The sequence below is a fragment of the Priapulus caudatus genome, unplaced genomic scaffold (assembly GCF_000485595.1).
Source record: "Priapulus caudatus unplaced genomic scaffold, Priapulus_caudatus-5.0.1 Scaffold446, whole genome shotgun sequence".
In the NCBI taxonomy this organism is placed as follows: domain Eukaryota; kingdom Metazoa; phylum Priapulida; class Priapulimorpha; order Priapulimorphida; family Priapulidae; genus Priapulus; species Priapulus caudatus.
The window spans coordinates 115,153-139,605 of record NW_014577507.1 but is presented as its reverse complement, the minus strand read 5'-3'; the positions used below and the strand labels follow the sequence as shown (position 1 = coordinate 139,605).

At 43.1% G+C, this 24,453-nt stretch overlaps 1 protein-coding gene across 1 annotated transcript in view; it reads left to right on the top strand.

The window, feature by feature from the left end:
• LOC106810497 (elongation factor G, mitochondrial-like) overlaps window positions 1-24,453 on the top strand; it is a 45,043-nt gene that overhangs the window by 14,007 nt on the left and 6,583 nt on the right. The window contains 11 exon segments of the mRNA XM_014813877.1: window positions 1,852-1,984; window positions 12,585-12,789; window positions 13,113-13,229; window positions 14,452-14,525; window positions 15,417-15,493; window positions 15,901-16,006; window positions 16,009-16,057; window positions 22,154-22,226; window positions 22,864-23,001; window positions 23,311-23,412; window positions 23,965-24,159. Coding sequence (XP_014669363.1) covers window positions 1,852-1,984; window positions 12,585-12,789; window positions 13,113-13,229; window positions 14,452-14,525; window positions 15,417-15,493; window positions 15,901-16,006; window positions 16,009-16,057; window positions 22,154-22,226; window positions 22,864-23,001; window positions 23,311-23,412; window positions 23,965-24,159 — 1,269 coding nt within the window.

Genomic DNA, 24,453 nt, shown 5'->3' with positions numbered 1-24,453 from the left:
AAGTTCATGGATTCTAAGTACCCCCACAGCTTAGAGAATATATGTGATTAAAACAATGTTTTAATTGACTACGGACTACGAGTTTGATTACAACCACGGTGGCGGCCATCTCAGAAAGCGGCTACCATCTGATTAAGGCATTCTGCCCTCGCAAAAACCACTACCATAACCAACCGGGCTTACAGAGCAGACGCAGTCGTTTCAGTCTGATTTATTCATCTTGAAAGCAAGAGGATGTGTAGTCTATAAACGACAATTGATAGTTTCAGTTCATAATATGGATAAATTTGCCCTAAAATGAATAGCGTTCGGGGTAAATAGATTTAGGTTATAAATATTTGTACTTTTGTGATATCGCTCTTCAGTCCTGTAACCTGCAGAAATAAATTGTTGCAAATAGGCCAACTTTTTCGGCGGATAGCAGCATCCCTCATCCCTGACAGAGGGGGGGTCGCACACGGGGTCGCGGTTGTCAGCATGGCGCCGTTCAAATTTCGTAGCGTTGATGTGTAAATAATTATAACAATTAAATTGGGTATCTGGTAACAAATACGTGTGGGTATAGACGATTTGTTATACAGTAAGTACAGTTGTACGCAGTAAAATCCTAGAGGCTACTGTCCCTTTAAAGTTTTAGATATAGAAATCAGTTAACCCTAACCCTAACCCTAACCCTAACCCTATCCCTAATTCTAAAATAAAACAAAATTAGACAAAAATAATAAGAAATATTATAAAAAAAATAAGCCCTTGTGCAAAATTCGTTCGTATTTGCGTGATGGTGTGCGTGCGATAGTGGGCGTGTCCTAAAAAATTTCTAGCCAATCATGTTGCTCAATTTTTCTTCCATAGCTATACGGTTTGGGAATCCCAAATTCGCGAACCGGCCCACGCAACACCACTACATAAACAACGGGCCCCTGCAGCAGCAGCAGCAGGAAATACTGGCCCCTGCTGCAGCGCGCCCCTGCAGCAGCAAAGCAGCAGCAGCAGGAAATACTGGCCCCTGCTGCAGCGCGCCCCTGCAGCAGCAAAGCAGCAGCAGCAGGAAATACTGGCCCCTGCTGCAGCGTGCCCCGCAGCGTGCCTCCGCAGCAACAAATAAACGGCCCTGCCGCAACAGGATTCAAGTCAAAACAGTCAAAACAGGATTCAGCTGGCACTGACTTGCTTTACTGTAACTAAAGATACAGTAGATAAATAAATAAATATATATATATATATAGATGGATGGATGGATGGATGGATGGATGGATGGACAGATGGACAGACTGACAGATATATAAATAAATAGATAGATACATAGATAGATAGATAGAAAGATAAATAGATAGATGCATACATACATAGATAGATAGAAAGATAGTAAGATAAATAGATAGATAGATAGACAGATAGATAGATAGATGGATATATATATATAGAGAGAGAGATAGATAGATTAGATAGATAGATAGATAGATAGATTGATGAGATAGATAGATAGATCGATTGATCGACAGACAGATAGATTGATAGATCGATCGATCGACAGACAGATAGATTGATAGATAGATAGATACATAGACAGATAGATACATACAGATAGATAGATACATATAGATACATTTTTAGGGTATTTTTCTTTCAACCAAGTGGTCACCAACTGAGCACTTCATTTCCCAGGCAATGCCGGGTGTCCTGCTAGTATACACTATATATATTACATTCATTTTACAGTGAGTGTATATATATATTATAAAACTTATAAGTGTGCATTAGATGCAGTAAAACAGGTACAGCTAACAGGAATTTCCTATAAATCGATTGTGTTACTAAATGTCTATAAATTAGGATTTTCTTCTGAGTTAGGTCAGAGGTAAAGACAACGTCGGAGCGAAAATGGATTCCATGGAGTTAGAGCGTCAGCGAGGGATAACAATCCAGTCAGCAGCTACATACACAGAGTGGAGGGGATTCAACATCAACATTATTGATACTCCAGGTACTGCTGCCAACAGAAAACAACCATATCCAGAATTTCTTATACATAAGAGGCACAGTGGCGCACAGCCGTTGTCAAATTTAACATCACCCTTGTGAAAATGTTCCTGTATTTACCTGCCGTTGTCGAAATAGTGTCAACCCCTTATAGTGTAACCAAAATAGTGTCCCCCTCTCCCTCTCCCCCCGCGTCCACCTGCAGCGTCCGCATGCGTGCCTACGGCACGCCTTTGAATCCATCATGCGCTTTTTTTTCCATAACTGGCCATTACCTCCTTTGTCTAATGTTCCCTCCGAAGAAAAATTAACCCTGCATATTTTGTACTAGGGTAAATAAACGGTCTTTATGAACGTTTGCAGTTGTATCTTCACTGCTTTTGACTTGAATAGAATATACATTAATTATTAATAGGTACTAAAAACTTTCATAATTAGGTAATTAAAAACATCTGCACGTATGTTGTTTTTGTTGGTAATTATATATTAATTCAAACGGGAGTTGTTGGTTTCTTGAATGCTAGGTAATAGTATGGGGATTTCCCGTGCATTGTATTTATAGTCTACATTTCATTCATTCATTTTGCTTAGAAAATTTTGGCTGTCACATTGAAGTCGGTTGATATATATAATGAAGGATTATTTAGTATTACAGCAGTATGATTTTTATTAGGAAACCAACCGCTTATTGTTACGATGAGTCTGTGTTTAGTTGTGACATTCGTTCTGTGTTTTGTTACAGGTCATGTGGATTTCACGTGGAGGTAGAGAGGGCACTGCGTGTCCTGGATGTGCAGTATTGGTGTTGTGTGCTGTGGTGGTGTACAGAGCCAGTCTTACACTGTCAACAGGCAGATGAACCGATACAACGTACCATGCCTCGCCTTATCAACAAACTGGATCGACTTGGTGCAAACCCTAATCGTGTCATGCAGCAACTCAGGTTGGCCATATTAACATTATCCATAGTGTACTTTATCTGGGTATTTGAATGAAATTCACATGTACTAAATTGGATTTCAAGTTGATGTTGTTAAATATATTTAAATTAAAATTTGAATGAAATTAGGAAGTTAATGAAATTGATAAATCGATGAGCACATAATTAGGAGTGTATAAATACAAATGTTTTCTGTTCACTCCTGATGAAAAAAGTTAAGCATATCAGTACAGAGAGACATGTCAAGTTAAAAACAGGATGCAAATTGTAAATTTTAGATGGTTACAGGTCTGCTCATTCGGGTTTAGCAGGTCAAAACTCCTACACAATGCCGCATTTCTTCAGTTACCCATCGGTGTGGAGAGTAACTGTAAGGAATCGTCGACCTTGTTCATGAAAAAGCTCTTTACTTTGAAGAACCAAATGGGTAAGAATACACTCTAATTATAGGTTTGTGTGTGTTTTCGTTAAGGTCGAAAATCATTACAGCGATAAACTACCACGCATAACATTCAGGATCAAAATTGCAACGACTGGCTCGGCCACACTCAGGCATTATTGACTGCCTCCTTTCTCGTCGAAATAATGGTGACATTTAAGTTTGTAAACTCTAGACTGTTGCATGTTATGTGAGCTTATCATTGATTTCTAGGTCCTGCTGCTAAGGATAACCAACTGATTCCTTTAGCTTGTAGCAGGCAAGTGACCAGATCATATAAACCAAGTTTCTCTGACTTCTTAAAATTACGTTCGAAGACACTATTATAAATCGAAGACAACTGAACAATACGCCATTATCTAATGTCTAATGTCGACTGCTAATGTCCATTACGAAATGTTTTTGTCAATGTATGCTGCATGAAATACATTCTATGACTGCGATTGCTATTCATAAAATGTCACACAACCATTTCACTGGATATTAGAAACAATATGTCGTCAAATGTCAGGGTGGGTAGTTCATTCATGTATCACTTCACTGCAAGTCGACTTTGACCTCGACATGCTCAGATGTCTGTATTAGGCTACGACATGCGCATTCAGTAAAAGAACCATTGTATTGGTTAAATTTATTGCGAATAGGGTTGTACTATAATAAGAATGCAATTATGCAGTTTATTACTGTAAAGTTTGAAAGTAACTTGACCCTGTTTGCTAGATTATAATGTCAGTTCTCAATATATATATATAATGTGTATACCAGGGTAGAAATTAATTAACTTTGAACAAGGGAGTCCAACGAGCTCCCTACCTCAAAAGAGGGGTCTGCAGTCTGAGGTTCAAAATTAAAAGATATTAACAATAACGCATGTGCTTATTTTAAGATGCATACAGTTGCACGTTTGCCCTAATTTTCTTTTGACATTAGCTGAAAAAATACAGTAATTCCGCGAGGCCAGGGAGTATTTGACTTCGGACTCCCGTTAATTTCGCACCCTGGTATACTATTGCAGTGTTGCATATATTGATAACTAAAAACGTTGGCTGACTCCATTTATGCCCATGTGACGAGTTACGCCTGTGTTTCCTGTTATGGGCTACAATTTCTAGAATCGTCATAAGAGAGCATGAAATTCACCAGAGATGAGAGCTGAGGCTAAGACAGGAAACAAGAATTAATAGGTACCGTTAGTTGCCTTGTTTAAAACCGTCTGTATTATTAAACTTTTTAAATTGATAATAAACTGTATTTAGGCTGGCTGTTAGCCCGGCGCACAACGTGGCGATATTTATCGACAGTACGCGCGATTTTGCTGCCAGCAACAAAATCGCGAGAAATCGCCACGTGTGCGCGCTGCACGGCGGCACCGATTTTGACGCGAAACTCGTCGCTGGAATATCAAACACGTTTGATATTTTGTTTGCCCAGTCGTGACAATCGCTACGTGTGCGCTAACAACGACGGATTCAGGCAACAGTTTTGGATTAACTAATTAAATGCATGATTTGAAGCACGTGATCAAAATTATAGCAGCCCGGGTGTGTGCTATTACACGGGCGTGGAGGGACAATTCAGTCGCGACTTCAAAGTCCAAATTTTCCACAGAAAGATTCCACAGTCATACTTCCGTGCTAGACATAGCCTATATCCCTAACCCTAACCCTAACCCTAATCCTGATCCTAACCTAATCCTTACACAGCTAGTGCTGCCATGGTTGCGTACTGCCCCTCCACTCCTGGGATTAGCATTTCCCGCAGCGCCCGTGGTGTGGTTTGAACAGGTACGTACAGTTCAGTACAGTGGTATGTCGCTGACAGATGGTGCATTGTTGCCGGGTGGCGCACCGTGGCAATTTTTATCAACAGTGCTGTCGATAAAATTGTGGACTGTCGTTGTACTGGCTTTAGGTACCAACTGTTTTGATTGTTTTGGTTCGTATTTTATACTGGTATAACATATAAAATAAGAATCCAGTGATTGCACAATTTATGATCCAATAGAGCAGATTCTGACACTTTACAATTTCCATAATCGGTTCACTCATTTTACAGAGAACGTGGCAAATGCTGATGACTTTCTTGGTGAAATGTTCTCGAAGAGAAGATTCGACAGTTGAACAACTGAAGGTGTGCAGTTTATCCTAGCATTATTGATAGGTTTTCATATCAATTTTCGAGACCTTATTAAAAGCTTCACCACACACATGTATGCACATTATATAGCTGAGAATGTACCTGGACATTACGTAGCTGAGGACATGTAGGATGATGTTACCTAACTGAGATATTACACACCTGGGATGTTATGTACCTGAGACATTACGTACCTGAGATATTATGTAGCTGAGACATTACGTACCTGAGACATTACGTACCTGAGACATTAGGAACCTGAGACATGTACCTGAGGCATTAGGAGCCTGAAACATTACGTACCTGAGACATTACGTACCTGAGACATTAGGAACCTGAGACATTACGTACCTTAGACATTACGTACCTGAGGACGTGTGCACCTGTCTGTGACGACCCGTCTCGTTGTTTCAGGCGGCGATCAGGCGTACGTGCATGCGGCGCGTGTTCACTCCCGTGCTCGTCGGCACAGCGCTCAAAAACAAGGGCATCCAGCCATGATGGACGCCGTCGTAGACTACCTGCCTCACCCGGCCGAGTTGATAACCTAGCCCTGGACAACGTTGACCAGTGAGTATTGCTGCTGCTACTACTATTACTCCTACTGCTATTGCTACTGGTGGTGGTGCTATTGCTGCTGGTTCGCGTAGTGGTGGTGCTGGTGTAGCTTGCTGCTGCTGTGCTGGTGGTGATTGGTGGTGGTGCTGCTTGCTGCCTGCTCTGCTGCGACTGCTGTGCTACTACTGCCTACTACTGCTGCTGCTGCTTATGCTGCTACTACTACTGCTACTGCTGCTGCTGCTGCTGCTGCTGCTGCTGCTGCTGCTGCTGCCTGCTACTGCTGTTACTACTCTGGCTTGCTGCTGCTTTGCTACTGCTGCTGCTTGCTGCTGCTCTCTGGCTGCTACTGTTACTCTGCCTATGCTACTTGCTGCTGCTGCTACTACTGCTGCTGCTGCCTACTGCTGCTACTGCTACTGCTGCATGATGCTGCCTGCTATGCTATCTGCTGCTGACTACTACTGCTGCTGCTGCTGCTACTGCTACTGCTACTGCTGCTACTGCTACTGCTACTGCTTCTGCACTGCTACTGCTGCCTACTGTATACTGCTACTGCTACTGCCTACTGCTACTGCTGCTACTGCTGCTGCTACTGCTGGTAGGTGGTGGGTCGTTGGTGGTGTGCTGCTGCTACTGCAGCTGCTGCTGCGGCTGCTGCTGTCCCCTGGGTCCTCCCCCGCATGGCCTTGTTTGTGACCTCGGTCGTCTCGTCTTTGCTCGTTGTTTCCTCGTCAGTAATCTTAGTGTCCTCGTCCATGACCTTGGTTCCCTTGTTTGAGTCTTTCATCTGCGTCATTTGAGTCTGCTACTGATGCTGTTGCTACCGCCAATCGCTGCTGCTGGTACTCCTGTTGCTGCTAGTACTACTTGCTTGTTGCTACTGCTACTGCTGCTGCTGCTACTGCCTACTGCTACTGCTATTGCTACTGCTGCTACTGCTATTGTACTGCTACTGCTACTGCTGCTATTGCTACTGCTACTGTACTGCCCTACTACACTATACTACTACTACTACTACTACTACTACTACTACTACTATACTCTACTATACTGTGCTGCTGTGCTGCTATGCTACTGCTGCTCTGCTACTACTACTGTGCTGCTGCTTTGCTGCTGCTGTACTGCTGTAGGCTACTGCTACTGCTGCTACTGCGGCTGCTATGCTGCTGCTCGGTGCTATGCTACTGCTGCTATGCTACTGCTACTGCTACTGCTGCTACTGCTACTGCTGCTACTGCACTGCTGTTACTGCTACTGCTTGCTACTGACTGCTACTGCCTACTGCTACGCTGCTATTGCTACTGTGTGCTGCTGCTACTGCTGCTACCTGCTACTGCTACTGCTACTGTACTGCTACTTGCTGTACTGCTGCTACGTGCTGCTACTGCTGCTACTGCTGCTACTGCTGGCTACTGCTGCTACTGCTGCTGCTACTGCTCATGCTGGCTACTGCTACTGCTGCTACTGCTGGTATATGCTGTATGCTACTGCTACTGCACTGTGCTGCTTACTGCTGCACTGCCTACTGGCTACTGCTACTGCTGTACTGCTGCTGGTAGTAGTGGTGGTGGTGGTGCTGGTGCTACTGCGGCTGCTGCTGTCCCTGGGCCTCCCCCGCATGGCTTGTTTGTGACCTCGGTGTCTCGTCTTGCTCGTTGTTTCCTCATCAGTAATCTTAGTGTCCTCGTCCATGAACCTTTGGTTCCCTTGTTTGAGTCTTTCATCTCTGTCCATGACCTTGGTTCCCTTGTTTGAGCCTGATTTATTTTAGTAAAACGAATTCTGTGGTATATCCATGTGGTCCTGGACGATCTGCAGCCCGCGATATCCGCGCGAAGCGGCGCAACGCCGCGCAGCCGGTGACAATAAATCTTATTCGCTGCCCTATATGGGGAAAAAAATTTCCCCAGTGCCCGCATGGGTACAGGATAAAGCCGTATAATCGCGTCAATTGAGGAGTTGTGGCGATTCACAAGCCTTTCGGCTATGCACGTAGGTCGAGAATAAATACAAATGCTGGTATTGCTTGTTGCTGGTCGCGGTTTCCTTTTCGTCTAGAAAAGCGAGTGTTTGCTTGCGTTTCTCGCCCTGAATTTATTCTCGTACATATGGCGGTCCCATAGATGGCGCGACGGAGGCTCTCTTCGAGGATTTTCAAGGGAATTTTCACACAAGGATCGGCGATTCAGCTTGGGACTGCTCCGCCGGTGGAGAGTTCCACACGCTGCACTAACTATAACTTTAGTGTCGCGAAAGATACTTGCCGAGTTAAGGTCCGTAGCAGTCTTAGCCTCAATCGTGACGGTAGGATTCAATTATCGTTAGCCATCTTAGTACCCTTACGTTGATTGGCTAAGCCGTTGATGATGTTGTTTACACTGAGAATTTCACTAGAGGTTATTGAAGCGCCTGCCCCTCCGTAGTGCAAGCTTTTTATCAACACTGACCGCTCTGCCGTGCTCGACGTGGAGATCCTGGCGAGACGTAGCTACGGGCCGTGGGCCGTCGGTTTTACAGTTAGCTACCGTCCATCGCCGCCTACAGGGGACCTACATTATTGTATGTATCCACATGTGGGCTGTACGATGATCGCGGTGCGCTGATAGTTTGCGATTCCTTAGTGCGCCTTGGTAATATATTATTGACTAGTGTTCCTAGACTAGACTTTATAGTATGTATGCGGACATATGTCAGTCTGCAGTGTCGCTCATACTGCGTTCGTTTAGTGTATCTATCATTACGCCGCCTGCACACAATATATATTGCCATGTTTTTCGAGACGGCGGAGCGCGAGTTCCAGCCTCTCTCCCGCGCTCACGTGGCGGGCCGGGCACTGTCCAAATCTATATCAACAAACGCTGGCTCGGGAGTTTTTCGCGCCGGTGACTTTCGTAGTAAATATATTTTGGTATTTAATTTGCATTATATTTTATTGAACGTGAGTGCATGCTTGTGTGCCTGGCTGCTGGCGAGCATTGATGCATGTATATATAGATACCTTTATTAAAAACGTGGCGGCGGATGCGAGCGAGAAGAGCAGAGAGAAGAGAGAGAGACAGCCGTGGGGAGTGCGAGAAGGAGAAGAGAAGGTGGGAGCAACGCCCGATAAGGTACAAAATGAGGCAGGTGACAATCGATGGCGAGGATGTACACGGTGTCAATTCTATAATCGGAGGCTCCAAGCCGATGTAGCGAGCGATGTAGGTCGCGAATTGCCGCGATGTTAGGTGCTCCGCTATACGCATATCGCGCGCGTCGCCTTCTTCGAGGCACTGCGAATTCGTATAGCGGAGAGCGCGAGATGCTACATAACACCCGCGGTGCGTAGGGCCCAGTCCACGGAAGCGCAGGCTTACCGCTTTCGGGCGGTCGGGGAAAACGCTCTTTTGGCAACGCCAATCTTGTACCGGCTCTTCTGGTCACAAGACGTAAAAAAGAATTATGCCTGCCACTGTTGCAAAAAGTATCATGGCTATATTCTTTATATATATATATATACTATTATCAACATAATAGAGAGAAGAGTATGACACCGTTTTAACAGCGTTTTGCATAGTTTTCAACTTGTAAATATTCTATCAATATGTGAATAAATATATTCAAACTTTACCTTGTTTTTGTCTATGATTCTCCCTTAATCATATGACACCACCAATTTACCTGAAAATCGTATGTGTTCTTCAAAAAGGTTCTTTGAATACTACACGGTTTCACACAGTTTTAACAAATGGATGCATGTTTTCAGCCAAACTTTGTTATCGGATTAGTGTTCTATTGTATCTGCTGGGGGTTGGTTGTCAGCTGGGGGCTGTTGAGGATATTAGGTAAGCACAGTAACAGCATTTGTTTCGCTTCCTTATCATCAGGAACACGATGGCAACACAGCTCAAATCAGCTGCTAGCTCGCCGTGAGCATACATTTATTTTTAGCACGCTGGAAACGCAATACACACTGAATACAATTCGATGCCTAATATCCCCAATAGCCCCCAGCTGACAACCAGCCCCCAGCAGATACAATAGAACACTAATCCGATAACAAAGTTTGGCTGAAAACATGCGTCCATTTGTTAAAACTGTGTGACACCGTGTCATATTCAAATAACTTTTTTGAAGAACACATACGATTTTCAGGTAAATTGGTGGTGTCATATGATTAAGGGAGAATCATAGACGAAAACAAGGTAAAGTTTGAATATATTTATTCACATATTGATAGAATATTTACAAGTTGAAAACTATGCAAAACGCTGTTAAAACGGTGTCATACTCTTCTCTTATTATGTACTCTTGATATATATATATATATATATATTCGGACCATGCTGCACATGATTTGTTGACACGTTTTTTGAAAAAAAATTATGGGTTGGGTAATTATGTTATGAATAAATATCTAAGATTAATGTATGATAATAATCAAAGTGACTATTTGACATAAGTTATACGGTCTATAGATATTGGTTATTCATGTAATATTTCTCATAGCTACTACCTTGTGAATTGCTGATAGTGAAGAAAGATTGAAACGTCAAAATCCATGTTGCTGTCTCTTCTTGCTATCCTGATAAGTTAGTCCCCGCCATTTGAAATTTATCCATGCATTATTTGAAGTACACATAATGCAAGAGAAAAATCCCATTTGTGAGGGAAATAGTTTCACGGTGTTTTGACATGGGAAGACTTGCGTTGACTCGACATGTAGCTTGCCATCCTATCAAGTTTCTTTGCGTGATCTCAGGATTCGACTGTGACTGTTCCCGTCTCGCGAACGCTGCTCATAAGTCCTTGGTATACCGAGTGAATTCTAACCACTGGTGTACATGTATCGTGGATCTTAGTTCCAGAATGGTTCCAACTTGTGAAGCCAGTAAGGGTTAATACTGAGCCTTATCTGAACCTCCAAGTCAGAACTTCCTGAAAATTAAATCGCTGCTCACCGTGCGATGTCTCCTCACCGGTGCTCTCTCTGCTGCAACACGCAAGCTTGGAATGTTACATGTTCTAATTTTGTAATTGTAATTTTGTAATATGCTGTGATTACTAACTGTGTTGCTAAGCATGTTGATGGATGGTTTCTTGGTTGTCGCATCTAACTGTATAACACTGGTGGCTATCCCATCTAATCACATTACACTGGCGACTATGCCATCTAATCGCAAAACATCGGTCGCTGTACCATCTTAACAGAGTGTGTCCATCAGATAATATAACCGCGTAACACCAGTAAATGTCACGTTAAATCGCGTAACACCTGTGACCGTAACACAGAACCGTGTAACACTTCTGACTGTAACATCAAAACTGCCTAACCCTGCAGCAGTAGTGGCCATAACGTCGTGGCACCGGTGACTTGTCAGCCGTCCTGATGTGTAACGCTAGTACGCTAGTGGCTCCGACCATAGCTTGTCACGTTGCACGCTCGCTGAACATCTGTCTTGAACACCCATGTTCTGCCTGCTTGCTGAAGCCGCCGCCGTACGCTGCCTGCCAATCGTAGGCTCGTGACAACCTGTGGCTTCTGAGTCAGACCTGCCGTCGAATTCACCGTTATACTTTTTCTCGTCGGTGGTTACCTCGCTTGCAGTGCCAATTAGAGGAGCGTTCGGAGGTGGCTGAGTCATGATCTGTGGTTATAATCAGTGCTTCTGACTGATATATGATTGGGTGTGGGTGGGGAGGGTAAAGAGGGTTAGGCCTATGATCCGGATGCGGTGTTGTCGTGAAAGTTAATTTAACTCGTCTCGCGTGAATGTAGCTGTGCTTTAATCTGCAGTGGGGCTGTTTCAAGTAATCCTGTCTCTAATTACTCCGAAAGGATTAATTCATTATCTTACTAATTAATTTGATTAAACAGTGGACAACTATGCAGTGGAGGGCGGTGCATAATGTTAAAATTTTTTTATCCTTGTAGGAAAAACCCCAAGAAGATTTTATTGAATCCAGCAAGAAATGGTGAAAATCAGCTGGTTTCTCTGGCATTCAAGTTGGAGGTAATATCATATCACCTTTAGATATTAGAATTATATATATTTTTTTTCCATAACTGGCCATTACCTCCTTTGTCTAATTTTCCCTCCGAAGAAAAATTAACCCTGCATATTTTGTACTAGGTAAATAAACGGTCTTTTATGAACGTTTGCAGTTGTATCTTCACTGCTTTTGACTTGAATAGAATATACAGGAATTATTAATAGGTACTAAAAACTTTCATAATTAGGTAATTAAAAACATCTGCACTGTATGTTGTTTTTGTTGGTAATTATATATTAATTCAAACGGGAGGTGTTGGTTTCTTGAATGCTAGGTAATTGTATGGGGATTTCCCCGTGCATTGTACTTTATAGTCTACATTTCATTCATTCATTTTGCTTAGAAAATTTTGACTGTCACATTGAAGTCGGTTGATATTTATAATGAAGGATTATTTTAGTTACAGCAGTATGATTTTTTATTAGGAAACCAACCGCTTATTGTTAGCGATGAGTCTGTGTTTAGTTGTGACATTCGTTCTGTGTTTTGTTACAGGTCATGTGGATTTCACGGTGGAGGTAGAGAGGGCACTGCGTGTCCTGGATGGTGCAGTATTGGTGTTGTGTGCTGTGGGTGGTGTACAGAGCCAGTCTTACACTGTCAACAGGCAGATGAACCGATACAACGTACCATGTCTCGCCTTCATCAACAAACTGGATCGACTTGGTGCAAACCCTAATCGTGTCATGCAGCAACTCAGGTTGGCCATATTAACATTATCCATAGTGTACTTATCTGGGTATTTTAATGAAATTCACATGTACTAAATTGGATTTCAAGTTGATGTTGTTAAATATATTTAAATTAAAAATTTGAATGAAATTAGGAAAGTTAATGAAATTTGATAAATCGATGAGCACATAATTAGGAGTGAATAAATACAAATGTTTTCTGTTCACTCCTGATGAAAAAAAGTTAAGCATATCAGTACAGAGAGACATGTCAAGTTAAAAACAGGATGCAAGTTGTAAATTTTAGATGGTTACAGGTCTGTTTTATTTAGCTTCATTCGGGTTTATGCAGGTCAAAACTCCTACACAATGCCGCATTTCTTCAGTTACCCATCGGTGTGGAGAGTAACTGTAAAGGAATCGTCGACCTTGTTCATGAAAAAGCTCTTTACTTTGAAGAACCAAATGGGTAAGAATACACTCTATATTATAGGTTTTGTGTGTTTTCGTTAAGGTCGAAAATCATTACAGCGATGAACTACCACGCATAACATTCAGGATCAAAATTGCAACGACTGGCCTCGGCCACACTCCAGGCATTATTGACTGCCTCCTTTCTCGTCGAAATAATGGTGGACATTTTAAGTTTGTAAACTCTAGACTGTTGCATGTTATGCGAGCTTATCATTGATTTCTAGGTCCTGTGCTAAGGATAACCAACTGATTCCTTTAGCTTGCAGCAGCAAGTGACCCAGATCATATAAAACCAAGTTTCTCTGACTTCTTAAATATTACGTTCGACAGACACTATTATAAATCCGAAGACAACTGAACAATACGCCATTATCTAATGTCTAATGTCGACTGCCTAATGTCCATTACGAAATGTTTTTGTCAATGTATGCTGATGAAATCACATTCTATGACTGCGATTGGCTATTCATAAAATGTCGCACAACCATTTCACTGGATATTAGAAACAATATGTCGTCAAATGTCAGGGTGGGTAGTTATCACTTCACTGCAAGTCGACTTTGACCTCGACATGCTCAGATGTCTGTATTAGCTACGACATGCGCATTCAGTAAAAGAACCATTGTATTGGTAAATTTAATTGCGAATAGGGTAGTACTATAATAAAGAATGCCAATTATGCAGTTTATTACTGTAAAGTTTGAAAGTAACTTGACCCTGTTTGCTAGATTATAATGTCAGTTCTCAATATATATATAATGTGTATACCAGGGGTAGAAATTAATTAACTTTTGAACAAGGGAGTTCAACGGACTCCCTACCCTCAAAAAGAGGGAGTTCGCAGTCTGAGGTTCAAAATTAAAGATATTAACAATAACGCATGTGCTTATTTTTAAGATTCATACAGTTGCACGTCTGCCAGATTTTCTTTTGACATTAGCTGAAAAAATACAGTAATTCCGCAAGGCCGTGCTCCGGAACGAACTAGTTAGTATGGCAGAATTTTCAGGGAGTCACACGGACTCCTGCATATGTCAAATCAGGGAGTCCGACAGTAAATCAGGGAGTATTTGACTTCGGACTCCCGTTAATTTCGCACCTTGGTATACTATTGCAGTGTTGCATATATTTGATAACTAACAAACTGTTGGCTGACTCCATTTAGCCCATGTGACGAGTTACGCCTGAGTTTTTCTGTTATGAGCTACAATTTCTAGAATCGTCATAAGAGAAGATGAAATTCCACCAGAGATGAGAGCTGAAGCTAAAGACAGGAAACAAGAATTAATAGGTACCGTTAGTTGCCTTGTTTAAAACCGTCTGTAATTATTAAACTTTTAAAATTTGATAATAAACTGTATTTAGGCTGGCTGTTAAGCCCGGCGCACACGTGGCGATTTTTATCGACAGTACTGGCGATTTTGCTGCCAGCAACAAAATCGCCGAGAAATCGCCACGTGTGCGCTGCACGGCGGCACCGATTTTGACGCCAGAAACTCGTCGCTGGAATATCAAACACGTTTGATATTTGTTGCCCAGTCGCTGAACAATCGCTACGTGTGCGCTAACCAGACGACGGATTCAGGCAACAGTTTTTTGATTAACTAATTAAATGCATGATTTGAAGCACGTGATCAAAATTATAGCAGCACCCGGGTGTTGCTATTACACGGGCGTGGAGGGACAATTCAGTTCGCGACTTCAAAGTCCAAATTTTCCACAGAAAGATTCCACAGTCATACTTCCGTGCTAGACATAGCCTTATATCCCTAACCCTAACCCTAACCCTAATCCTGATCCTAACCCTAATCTTTACACAGCTAGTGCTGCCATGTTGCAGTACTGCCCCTCCACTCCTGGGGATTAGCATTTCCCGCAGCGCCCGTGGTGTGGTTTGAACAGGTCACGTACAGTTCATACAGTGGTATGTCGCTGACAGATGGTTGCATTGTTGCCGGGTGGCGCACACGTGGCAATTTTTATCAACAGTGCTGTCGATAAAAATTGCTGGTGCTGTCGTTGTACTGGCTTTAGGTACCAACTGTTTGATTGTTTTGGTTCCGATATTTTATACTGGTATAACATATAAAATAAGAATCCAGTGATTGCACAATTTACTGATCCAATAGAGCAGATTCTGACACTTTTACAATTTCCATAATCCGTTACACTCATTTTACAGAGAACGTGGCAAATGCTGATGACTTTCTTGGTGAAATGTTCCTCGAAGAGAAGATTCCGACAGTTGAACAACTGAAGGTGTGCAGTTTATCCTAGCATTATTGATAGGTTTTCATATCAGTATTCGAGACCTTATAGTTCACCACACACATGTATGGACATTATATAGCTGAGACATGTACCTGAGACATTACGTAGCTGAGACATGTAGCTGATATGTTACCTAACTGAGATATTACACACCTGGGATGTTATGTACCTGAGACATTACGTACCTGAGATATATGTAGCTGAGACATTACGTACTGAGACATTACGTACCTGAGACATTAGGAACCTGAGACATGAACGCTGAGGCATTAGGAGAGCGCATTCGTAGCTGGAGACATTACGTACTGACATTAGGAACCTGAGACATTAGTACCTGAGACATTATGTACCTGAGACGTTGTGCACCTGTCTGTGACGACCCGTCTCGGTTTCAGGCGGCGATCAGGCGTACATGCATGCGGCGCGCGTTCACTCCCGTGCTCGTCGGCACAGCGCTCAAAAACAAGGGCATCCAGCCACTGATGGACGCCGTCGTAGACTACTGCCTCACCCGGCCGAGGTGGATAACCTAGCCCTGGACAACGCTGACGAGTGAGTAATGCTGCTGCTACTACTATTACTGCTACTGCTATTGCTGCTGGTGGTGGTGCTATTGCTGCTGTTGGTAGTGGTGGTGCTGGTGTAGCTTGCTGCTGCTGCTGCTGGTGGTGATGTGTGGTGTGTTGTCTGCTGCTGCTGCTGCGACTGCTGCTGCAAACAACTGCTACTAGCTGCTGCTGCTGCTTATGCTGCTCACTATGCTACTGCTGCTGCTGCTGCTGGTTGCTGCGTGCTGCTGCTGTGCTGTGCTACTGCTGTAACTACTACTGCTGCTGCTGCTGCTTCTGCTACTGCTGCTGCGCTGCTGGCTGCTGCTACTACTGGCTGCTACTGCTACTGCTGCTACTGCTACTGCTGCTGCTGCTGCTACTGCTGGTACTGCTACTGCTGCTACTGCTACTGCTGTGCTGCCTGTATGCTACTGCTGCTACTACTACTGCTGCTGCTGCTGCTACTGCTACTGCTACTGCTGCTACTGCTACTGCTACTGCTTCTGCTACTGCTATGCTGTCTACTGCTACTGCTACTGCTACTGCTACTGCTACTGCTGCTACTGCTGCTGCTACTGCTGGGTGGTGGGTGTTGGTGGTGGTGCTGCTGCACTGCAGCTGCTGCTGCGGCTGCTGCTGTCCCTGGGTCTCCCCGCATGGCCTTGTTTGTGACTGCGGTCGTCTCGTCTTTGCTCGTTGTTTCCTCGTCAGTAATTTAGTGGCTCGTCCATGACCTTGGTTCCCTTGTTTGAGTCTTTCATCTGCGTCATCTTGAGTCTGCTACTGATGCTGTTGCTACCGCAATCGCTGCTGCTGGTACTCCTGTTGCTGCTAGTACTACTGTTGCTGTTGCTACTGCTCCTTCTGCTAGTACTACTGCTACTGCTACTGCTACTGCTACTGACTGCTACTGCTACTGCTACTGCTACTCGCTACTGCTGCTATGCTACTGCTACTGCTACTGCTGCTACTACAGACTACTATACTATACTACTACTACTACTACTACTACTCCTACTACTACTACTACTATACTGCTGCTGCTGCTCGCTGCTACTGCTTACTGCTGGCTACTGCTACTACTACTGCTGCTGCTGTCTACTGCTGCCTGCTGTACTGCTGTAGCTGCTACTGCTACTGCTGCTACTGCGCTGCTGCTACTGCTGCTGCTCGGTGCTATGCTACTGCTGCTACTGCTACTGCTTACTGCTACTGCGTGCTGCTGCTACTGCTGCTACTGCGACTGCTTTACTGCTACTGCTTGCTACTGCTGCTACTGCTACTGCTACGCTGCTATTGCTACTGTGCTGCTGCTGCTACTGTGCACTGCTACTGCTACTGCTGCTACTGCTACTGCTGCTACTGCTGCTACTGCTGCTACTGCTGCTACTGCGCTACTGCTGCTACTGCTGCTACTGCTGCTGCTACTGCTACTGCTGCCTGCTACTCTAGCTGCGTGCTACTGCGGTATGCTGTACTGCCTTACTGCTACTGCTACTTGCTGCTTACTGCTGCACTGCTCTGGCTACTGCTCTGCTGTACTGCTGCTGTGTAGTGTGGTGGTGTGCTGGTGCTACTGCGGCTGCTGCTGTCCCTGGGTCCTCCCCCGCATGGCTTGTTTGTGACTCGGTCGTCTCGTCTTTGCTCGTTGTTTCTCATCAGTATCTTAGTGTCCTCGTCCATGACCTTGGTTCCCTTGTTTGAGTCTTTCATCTCTACATGACCTTGGTTTCCCTTGTTTGAGCCTGATTTATTTTAGTAAAACGAATTCTGTGGTATATCCATGTGGTCTGGACGATCTGCAGCCCGATATCCGCGCGAAGCGCGCAAACGCCGCGCAGCCGGTGACAATAAATCTTATTCGCTGCCCTATATGGGAAAAAATTTCCCCAGTGCCCTATGGGTACAGGATAAAGCCGTATAAATCGGTCAATTGAGGAGTTGTGGCGATTCACCAAGCCTTTCGCTATGCACGTAGGTCGAGATAAATACAAATGCTGGTATTGCTTGTTTGCTGGTCCGCGCGTTTCCTTTTCGTCTAGAAAAGCGAGTTTGCATTTCTTGCGTTTCTCGCCCCCTGAATTTATTCTCGTACATATGGCGTCCATAGATGGCGCGACGAGGCTCTCTTCGAGGATTTTCAAGGGAATTTTCCACAGAATCGGGCGATTCAGCTTGGACTGCTCCGCGGTGGAGAGTTCCACACGCTGCACTAACTATACTTTAGTGTCGCGAAAGATACTTGCCGAGTTATAAGGTCCGTAGCAGTCTAGCTCCAATCGTGACGTAGGATTCAAATTATCGTAGCCAGCTTAGTACCCTTACGTTGATTGGCTAAGCCCGTTGATGATGTGTTTGTTTACACTGAGAATTTCACTAGATGTTATCTGGAAAGCGCCTGCTCCGTACGTGCAAGTTTTTATCAAAACGCTCTTGCCCGATGCCGTGCGACTGGAGATCTGGCGACGTGCTGGCGTGGCCGCTGGAGTTTTTACACGTAGCTACCTCCATCGACCGCTACAGGACACACATTATTTATGATATCCACATGTGTGTTAGCGAGATGCGGGGCGAATTTGCGACCTGCATAGTGGCGAGTATATATACGTGATATTAGACTGAGTGTTCCAATAGATATGACTATAGATATGTATGCGGACATATGTCATCTGCAGTTCGCTATACTGCGTTTTTCCACGTGGTCATGCTATCATACGCCGCCACTGACACACAATATATATTGCCCATGTTTTTACGAGACGGCGGAAGCGCGGGACGTTCCAGCCGTCCCCTCTCCCGCGCTCGACTGGCGGGCCGGCACTGTCCAAATCTATATCCAACAAACGCTGGCTCGGGAGTTTTTCGGCGGCCCGGTGACTTTCGTAGTAAATATATTTTGTACTTTAATTTAGGCAATTATCATTTTATTGAACGCTGCAGTGCATGCTTTGTGTGGGCCGTGCTGCGGCAGCTTGATGCGATGTATATTAAGATACCTTATTAAAACTCGTGGCGGCGGATGCGAGCGAGAAGAGAGAGAGAGAGAGAGAGACAGCACGTGGGGGAGTGCGAGGAAGAGAGAAGAGAAGAGTGGAGAACGCCCAGATAAGGTACAAAAAAGGCAGGTGACAATCCGATGGCGAGGATGTACAAACGCGTGTCAATCTATAATGCGGAGGCGCCTCCAAAGCCGATGTAGCGAGCGCGATGTAGCGTCGCGAAATTGCGCGATGTTAGGTGCTCCGCTATAACGCATATCGCGCGCTGGTAGCGCCTATGCTTCTGCAGCCATTCCTTGCGGGGCGAATTTCGTATAGCGGAGAGCGCGAGATGCTACATACAAACACCGCGGTAGCGTAGGGCCCAGTCCAGCGGAAGCGCAGGCTTACCGCTTTCGGGCGGTCGGGGAAAACGCGATCTTTTGCGCAACGCCATCTTGTACCGGCATTCTTTCTGGTCACAAGACGTAAAAAGAATTTAATGCTGCCACGTTGCAAAAAGTATCAATGGTATATTACTTTATATATATATATATAGTATCAAGATACATAATAGAGAAGGAGTATGACAAGTTTTAAAGCGTTTTGATAGTTTTCAACATTGTAAATATATATCAATTATGTGAAGTAAAATATATTCACAACTTTACTTGTTTTTGCTAGATCTCTACCTTATCATATGACACCGACCAATTTACCTTGAAAATCGTATGTGTTCTTCAAAAAGGTTGCTTTGATACTACACGTTTCACAGTTTTAACAAATGATGCATGTTTTCAGGCGCAAACTTTGTTATCGGATTAGTGTTCTTTGTATCTGCTGGGGGTTGGTTGTCCAGCTGGGGCTGTTGAGGTGTATTAGGTGTTAAGCACAGTAAACAGCATTTGATTTCGGCTTCCTTATCATCAGGAACAGGATGGCAACCGAGCTCAATCAGCTGCTATCGCTCGCGTGAGGCATAACATTTATTTTTAGCACGCTGAAACGCAATAACACACTGATACAATTTCGATGACTTAATATCCCGCAACAGCCCCCAGTTTTCTTAAATTTTTATCTGACAGCGGCAGCCCCAGCAGATACAAAGAAACATCGATAACAAAGTTTGGCTGAAAAATCGGTCCATTTGTTAAACTGTGTGGACACCGTGTCATATTCAAATAACTTATTTTTGAAGACACATACTGATTTTCAGGTAAATGGTTGGTGTGTCCATTATGATAAGGGAAGAATCATGACGAAAAACAAGGTAAGTTTGGAATTTATTATTCACATTATTATGAAATATTTACATAGTTTGAAAACCTATGGCAAACGCGCTGTTAAACGGTGTCATACTCTTCCTTTATTATGTATCTCTGGTGATTAATATATATTATATATATATATATATATATATATTCGGACCATTGTGCACAATGATTCGTTGACACATGTTTTTTGAAAAAAAATAATGGGCTTGGGTAATTTGTTATGAATAATATCTAAGATTAATGTAGATATATCACCAAGTGACTATTTGACATAAGTTTCGCAGTCTATTAGATAATTGTCATTCATGTATATTTCTTATAGCTACTTACTCTTGGAATTGGCTGATATAGTGGCAGAGAAGATGTGAAAACGTGCAAATGCCATGTGCTGTCTCTTTCTTGCCTATCTATAAGTTAGTCCGCCATTTGAAATTTATCATGCATTATTTGAAGACACAGTATGCAAGAGAAAAATCCATTTGTGGGGAAGTAGTTTGCAGCGGTGTTTTGACATGGAAGACTTGCGTTGACTCGACATGTAGCTTGCCATGCTATCAGTTTCTTGCGTATCTCAGGATTGACGGTTGACTGTTCCCGCGTCTCCGCGCGACGCGCCTCATAAGTCCTTGTATACCGACGTGGATATCTAAAGCAACTGGTGTACATGTATCGTGGATCTTAGTTCCAGAATGGTTCCACGTTGTGAAGGCAGTAAGGGTTATACTGAGCCTTATGCTCGAACTCCAAGTCAGACTTCCTGAAATATAATCGCTGGTCCGTGCGATGTTCACCTCACCGGTGCTCTCTGCTGCTGGCAACACGCAAGCTTTGGATGAGTTAATGTTTCTAATTTTGTAATATGTAATTGTTGTAATAATGCTGTTGATTACTAACTGTGTTGCCTAAGCATGTTGACAGGATGGTTGTCTTGTTGTCGCATCTAACTGATATACACTGGTGGCTATCCATCTAATCACATTAGCACTGGCGGCTATGCCACTAATCGCATAGACATCGGTTGCTGTACCATCTTACGAGCTGTGTCCAATAGATAATATAACCAGAGTAACACCGAGTAAATGTCACGTTAATGCGTCACACCTGGTGACCGTAAACAGACCGTGTAAACTCTGGGACTGTAACATCAACTCCTAAGCCTGCAGCAGTAGCGGCATAACATCGTGGCATGGGTGATTGTCAGCGCGTCCTGATGTGTAACGCTAGTACGCTATGGGCTCCGGACGTGCTTGTCACGTGTGCACGCCTCGCTGAAGCATCTGTCCTCGAAACACCCAGTTCTGCCTGCTTGCTGAAGCCGCTGTACGCTGCGCTGGCCAATCGTAGGCTCGGTGACAACTGTGGCTTCTGAGTCAGACCTGCCGTCGGAATTCACGCTTATACTTTTTCTCGTCGTGTGGTTACCTCGCTGGCGTGCCAATTAGAGCGAGCGTTGGAGGTGCTGGTATGATCTGTGGTGTTAATCAGTGGCTTCTGACCTGATATATGATGTGTGTGGTGGTGGGAGGGTCTAAGAGGGTAGTATGATCCGGAATGGCGGTGTTGTCGTGAATAGTTAATTTACTCGTTCGGTGAATGTAGCTGTGTAATGCCTGTGCCTCTAATTACTCAGGAAGGATTAATGTCATTATCTTACTAATTACATTTGATTAAACAGTGGAACCAACTATGGGCGTGGAGGGCGGTGGCATAATGTATAAATTATTTTTATCGCTTGGTGGAAAAACCCCAGAAAGATTTTATTGAAATCCAGCAAGAATATGTGATAAAATCGCTGGGTTCTCTGAGTCAAGTTGGAGGTAATATCATATCACCTTTAGATATTAGAATTATATATATTTTAATGAATCCAGCAAGAAATGGTGAAAATTTGCTGGTTTCTCTGGCATTCAAGTTGGAGGTAATATTATATCACCTTTAGATATTATAGAATTATATATAGAATATTATAGACGATATTATATGAATGTCTGCTAATTTATATTACATATTATATGCATATAATAATAACTTATAATATGCAGGAGTAACTTAATTAATGTTTGTCCCTTTGCAAATTTCAACGTTTTGCACCTTTTTGATACCCATACCTTGTAATTTGTTAGTATTCTGCACACTTTCATTGTTTTGCAGTTTGGATTTGCATGGTGGTTATCTTATTATATTTATTATATATATTAAGCTTAATTTGGCTTTTTGATAAAACCTATTTACAGTTTTCTCATTGAAATCCATGTTATGGTTCACTTTAAAGTTTGTTGCTTTGCAATTTTATCCTGTTTCATGTAATAATTGATCAAGAATACCCAAAGAACTTCTTAGTATACCTGCTTGATGACAGAACCATTTATCGTGCATGCCTAGTGTATATAGCACAATCTTGCATCGAAATTAACGTGTTATTTTATTTAACGAAGAATACTGTGCTAGTAGTGTAGTGTTGTTTATTTGGTTAGCTTTCCTCGTGCTGCTGCTAATCATGTGTATGGATATCAGTTATTTTATTCAAACATTGGTCTCCCAAATTTGTTTTGAAGGCAGGCCGATTTGGACAGCTCACATACATCCGAGTCTATCAGGGACAGCTGAAAAAGGGGGATTACATCTGGAATACTAGGACAGGGAAAAGAACCAAGGTGTCGCGACTCGTGCGCATGCATTCAGACGAGATGGAGGCAAGTACCTTGTTATAGAGTACCAAGTAGCAAGTTAAAAAGTACAGAATATATACTGTGCTAGGTAGATAAGTAGATGATAAACTATGAACGTCGTTGGGCTAACACCGACATAACAGATTGAGTATTGGACTGTAAATCATTAGTGAATTTTGTGATGTTTTTATTTTGTCAGACTGTTTTATGTACTTTCGATTTATTCTCCGTACATATAAATTATTTAATAACAACATACCCTGTGGGGATCTTATATATTAATTAAAATAGATTTGTTGGTGTTTGTTTATAATCATTGTTACGTGTTTCTAGGATGTGAGTGAAGTATTTGCAGGAGACATCTGTGCACTGTTTGGAATCGACTGTGCTAGTGGTGACACTTTCATCAATAAGCCAAATTCAAACATTTCTATGGTATGTGTCATCTCTCTAATTTTGTCTTGTGATTTGCTCTTCCTACGTTTGTGCTGTTTGTTAGTATCTCAATTTTTATGTGTGGTATGTCTCTATGTGCACTGTAGTATGTATAATGAAATGCGTGAAATAGCATGTGTAGGATCGAAATGGTTTGCCGAATCACTGCTCGGATTATAGTTATTAACCTTTTTTCAAAGGATTATGTGTACAGCAGATAATGCATAAGTGATATTAAGTGCATCCGAGTGTTGCATAGTGATATCAAGCCTTTGGCTTCGATCTTTCCTGACCGTTCACACGTCTGCACCAGCCACGCATGCATACCGTAGTCAAACTCTCGAAAGTTGCCTAAGAAACATGAATATTTTAGAAGGTGGCTGACCTCTCACAGAGGCACTGTAATGTATAGTAAGTCTGTAATGTATAGTAAGTCTGTAATGTATAGTAAGTCTGTAATGTATAGTAAGTATGTAATGTATAGTAAGTATGTATGTATAGAACTGTACGCAGTGATGCAGTGATGTATAATGTAATTGTGGATGTCTGCAGGAATCGATCTTTGTTCCGGACTCGGTAATCTCAATGTCGATGAAGCCAGCGAATCAGAAGGATCTGGAAAACTTCTCCAAGGCCGTCAATCGCTTTACGAAGGAAGATCCAACCTTTCGAGTGTACTACGACTCGGATAACAAGGAGACAATAGCACAAGGAATGGGCGAACTTCATCTAGAAATTTATTCCCAGGTGTGTAAGAGTGCTAGTGGCAGTAGTAGTAACACAGGGGATAGAGTTAATGGTAGTCGTAATGGGAGTGGTCATGATTTTAGTTAGTCACCGCTGCAGTAGTACTAGGGATAGTAGTAGGAGTAGTGGCTGTGTTGTTGGCAGTAGAAGTGGACATAGCAGTAGCAACAGCAATAGTAGTACTAGCAGAAGGAGCAGTAGCAACAGCAACAGTAGTACTAGCAGAAGGAGCAGTAGCAACAGCAACAGTAGTACTAGCAGAAGGAGCAGTAGCAACAGCAACAGTAGTACTAG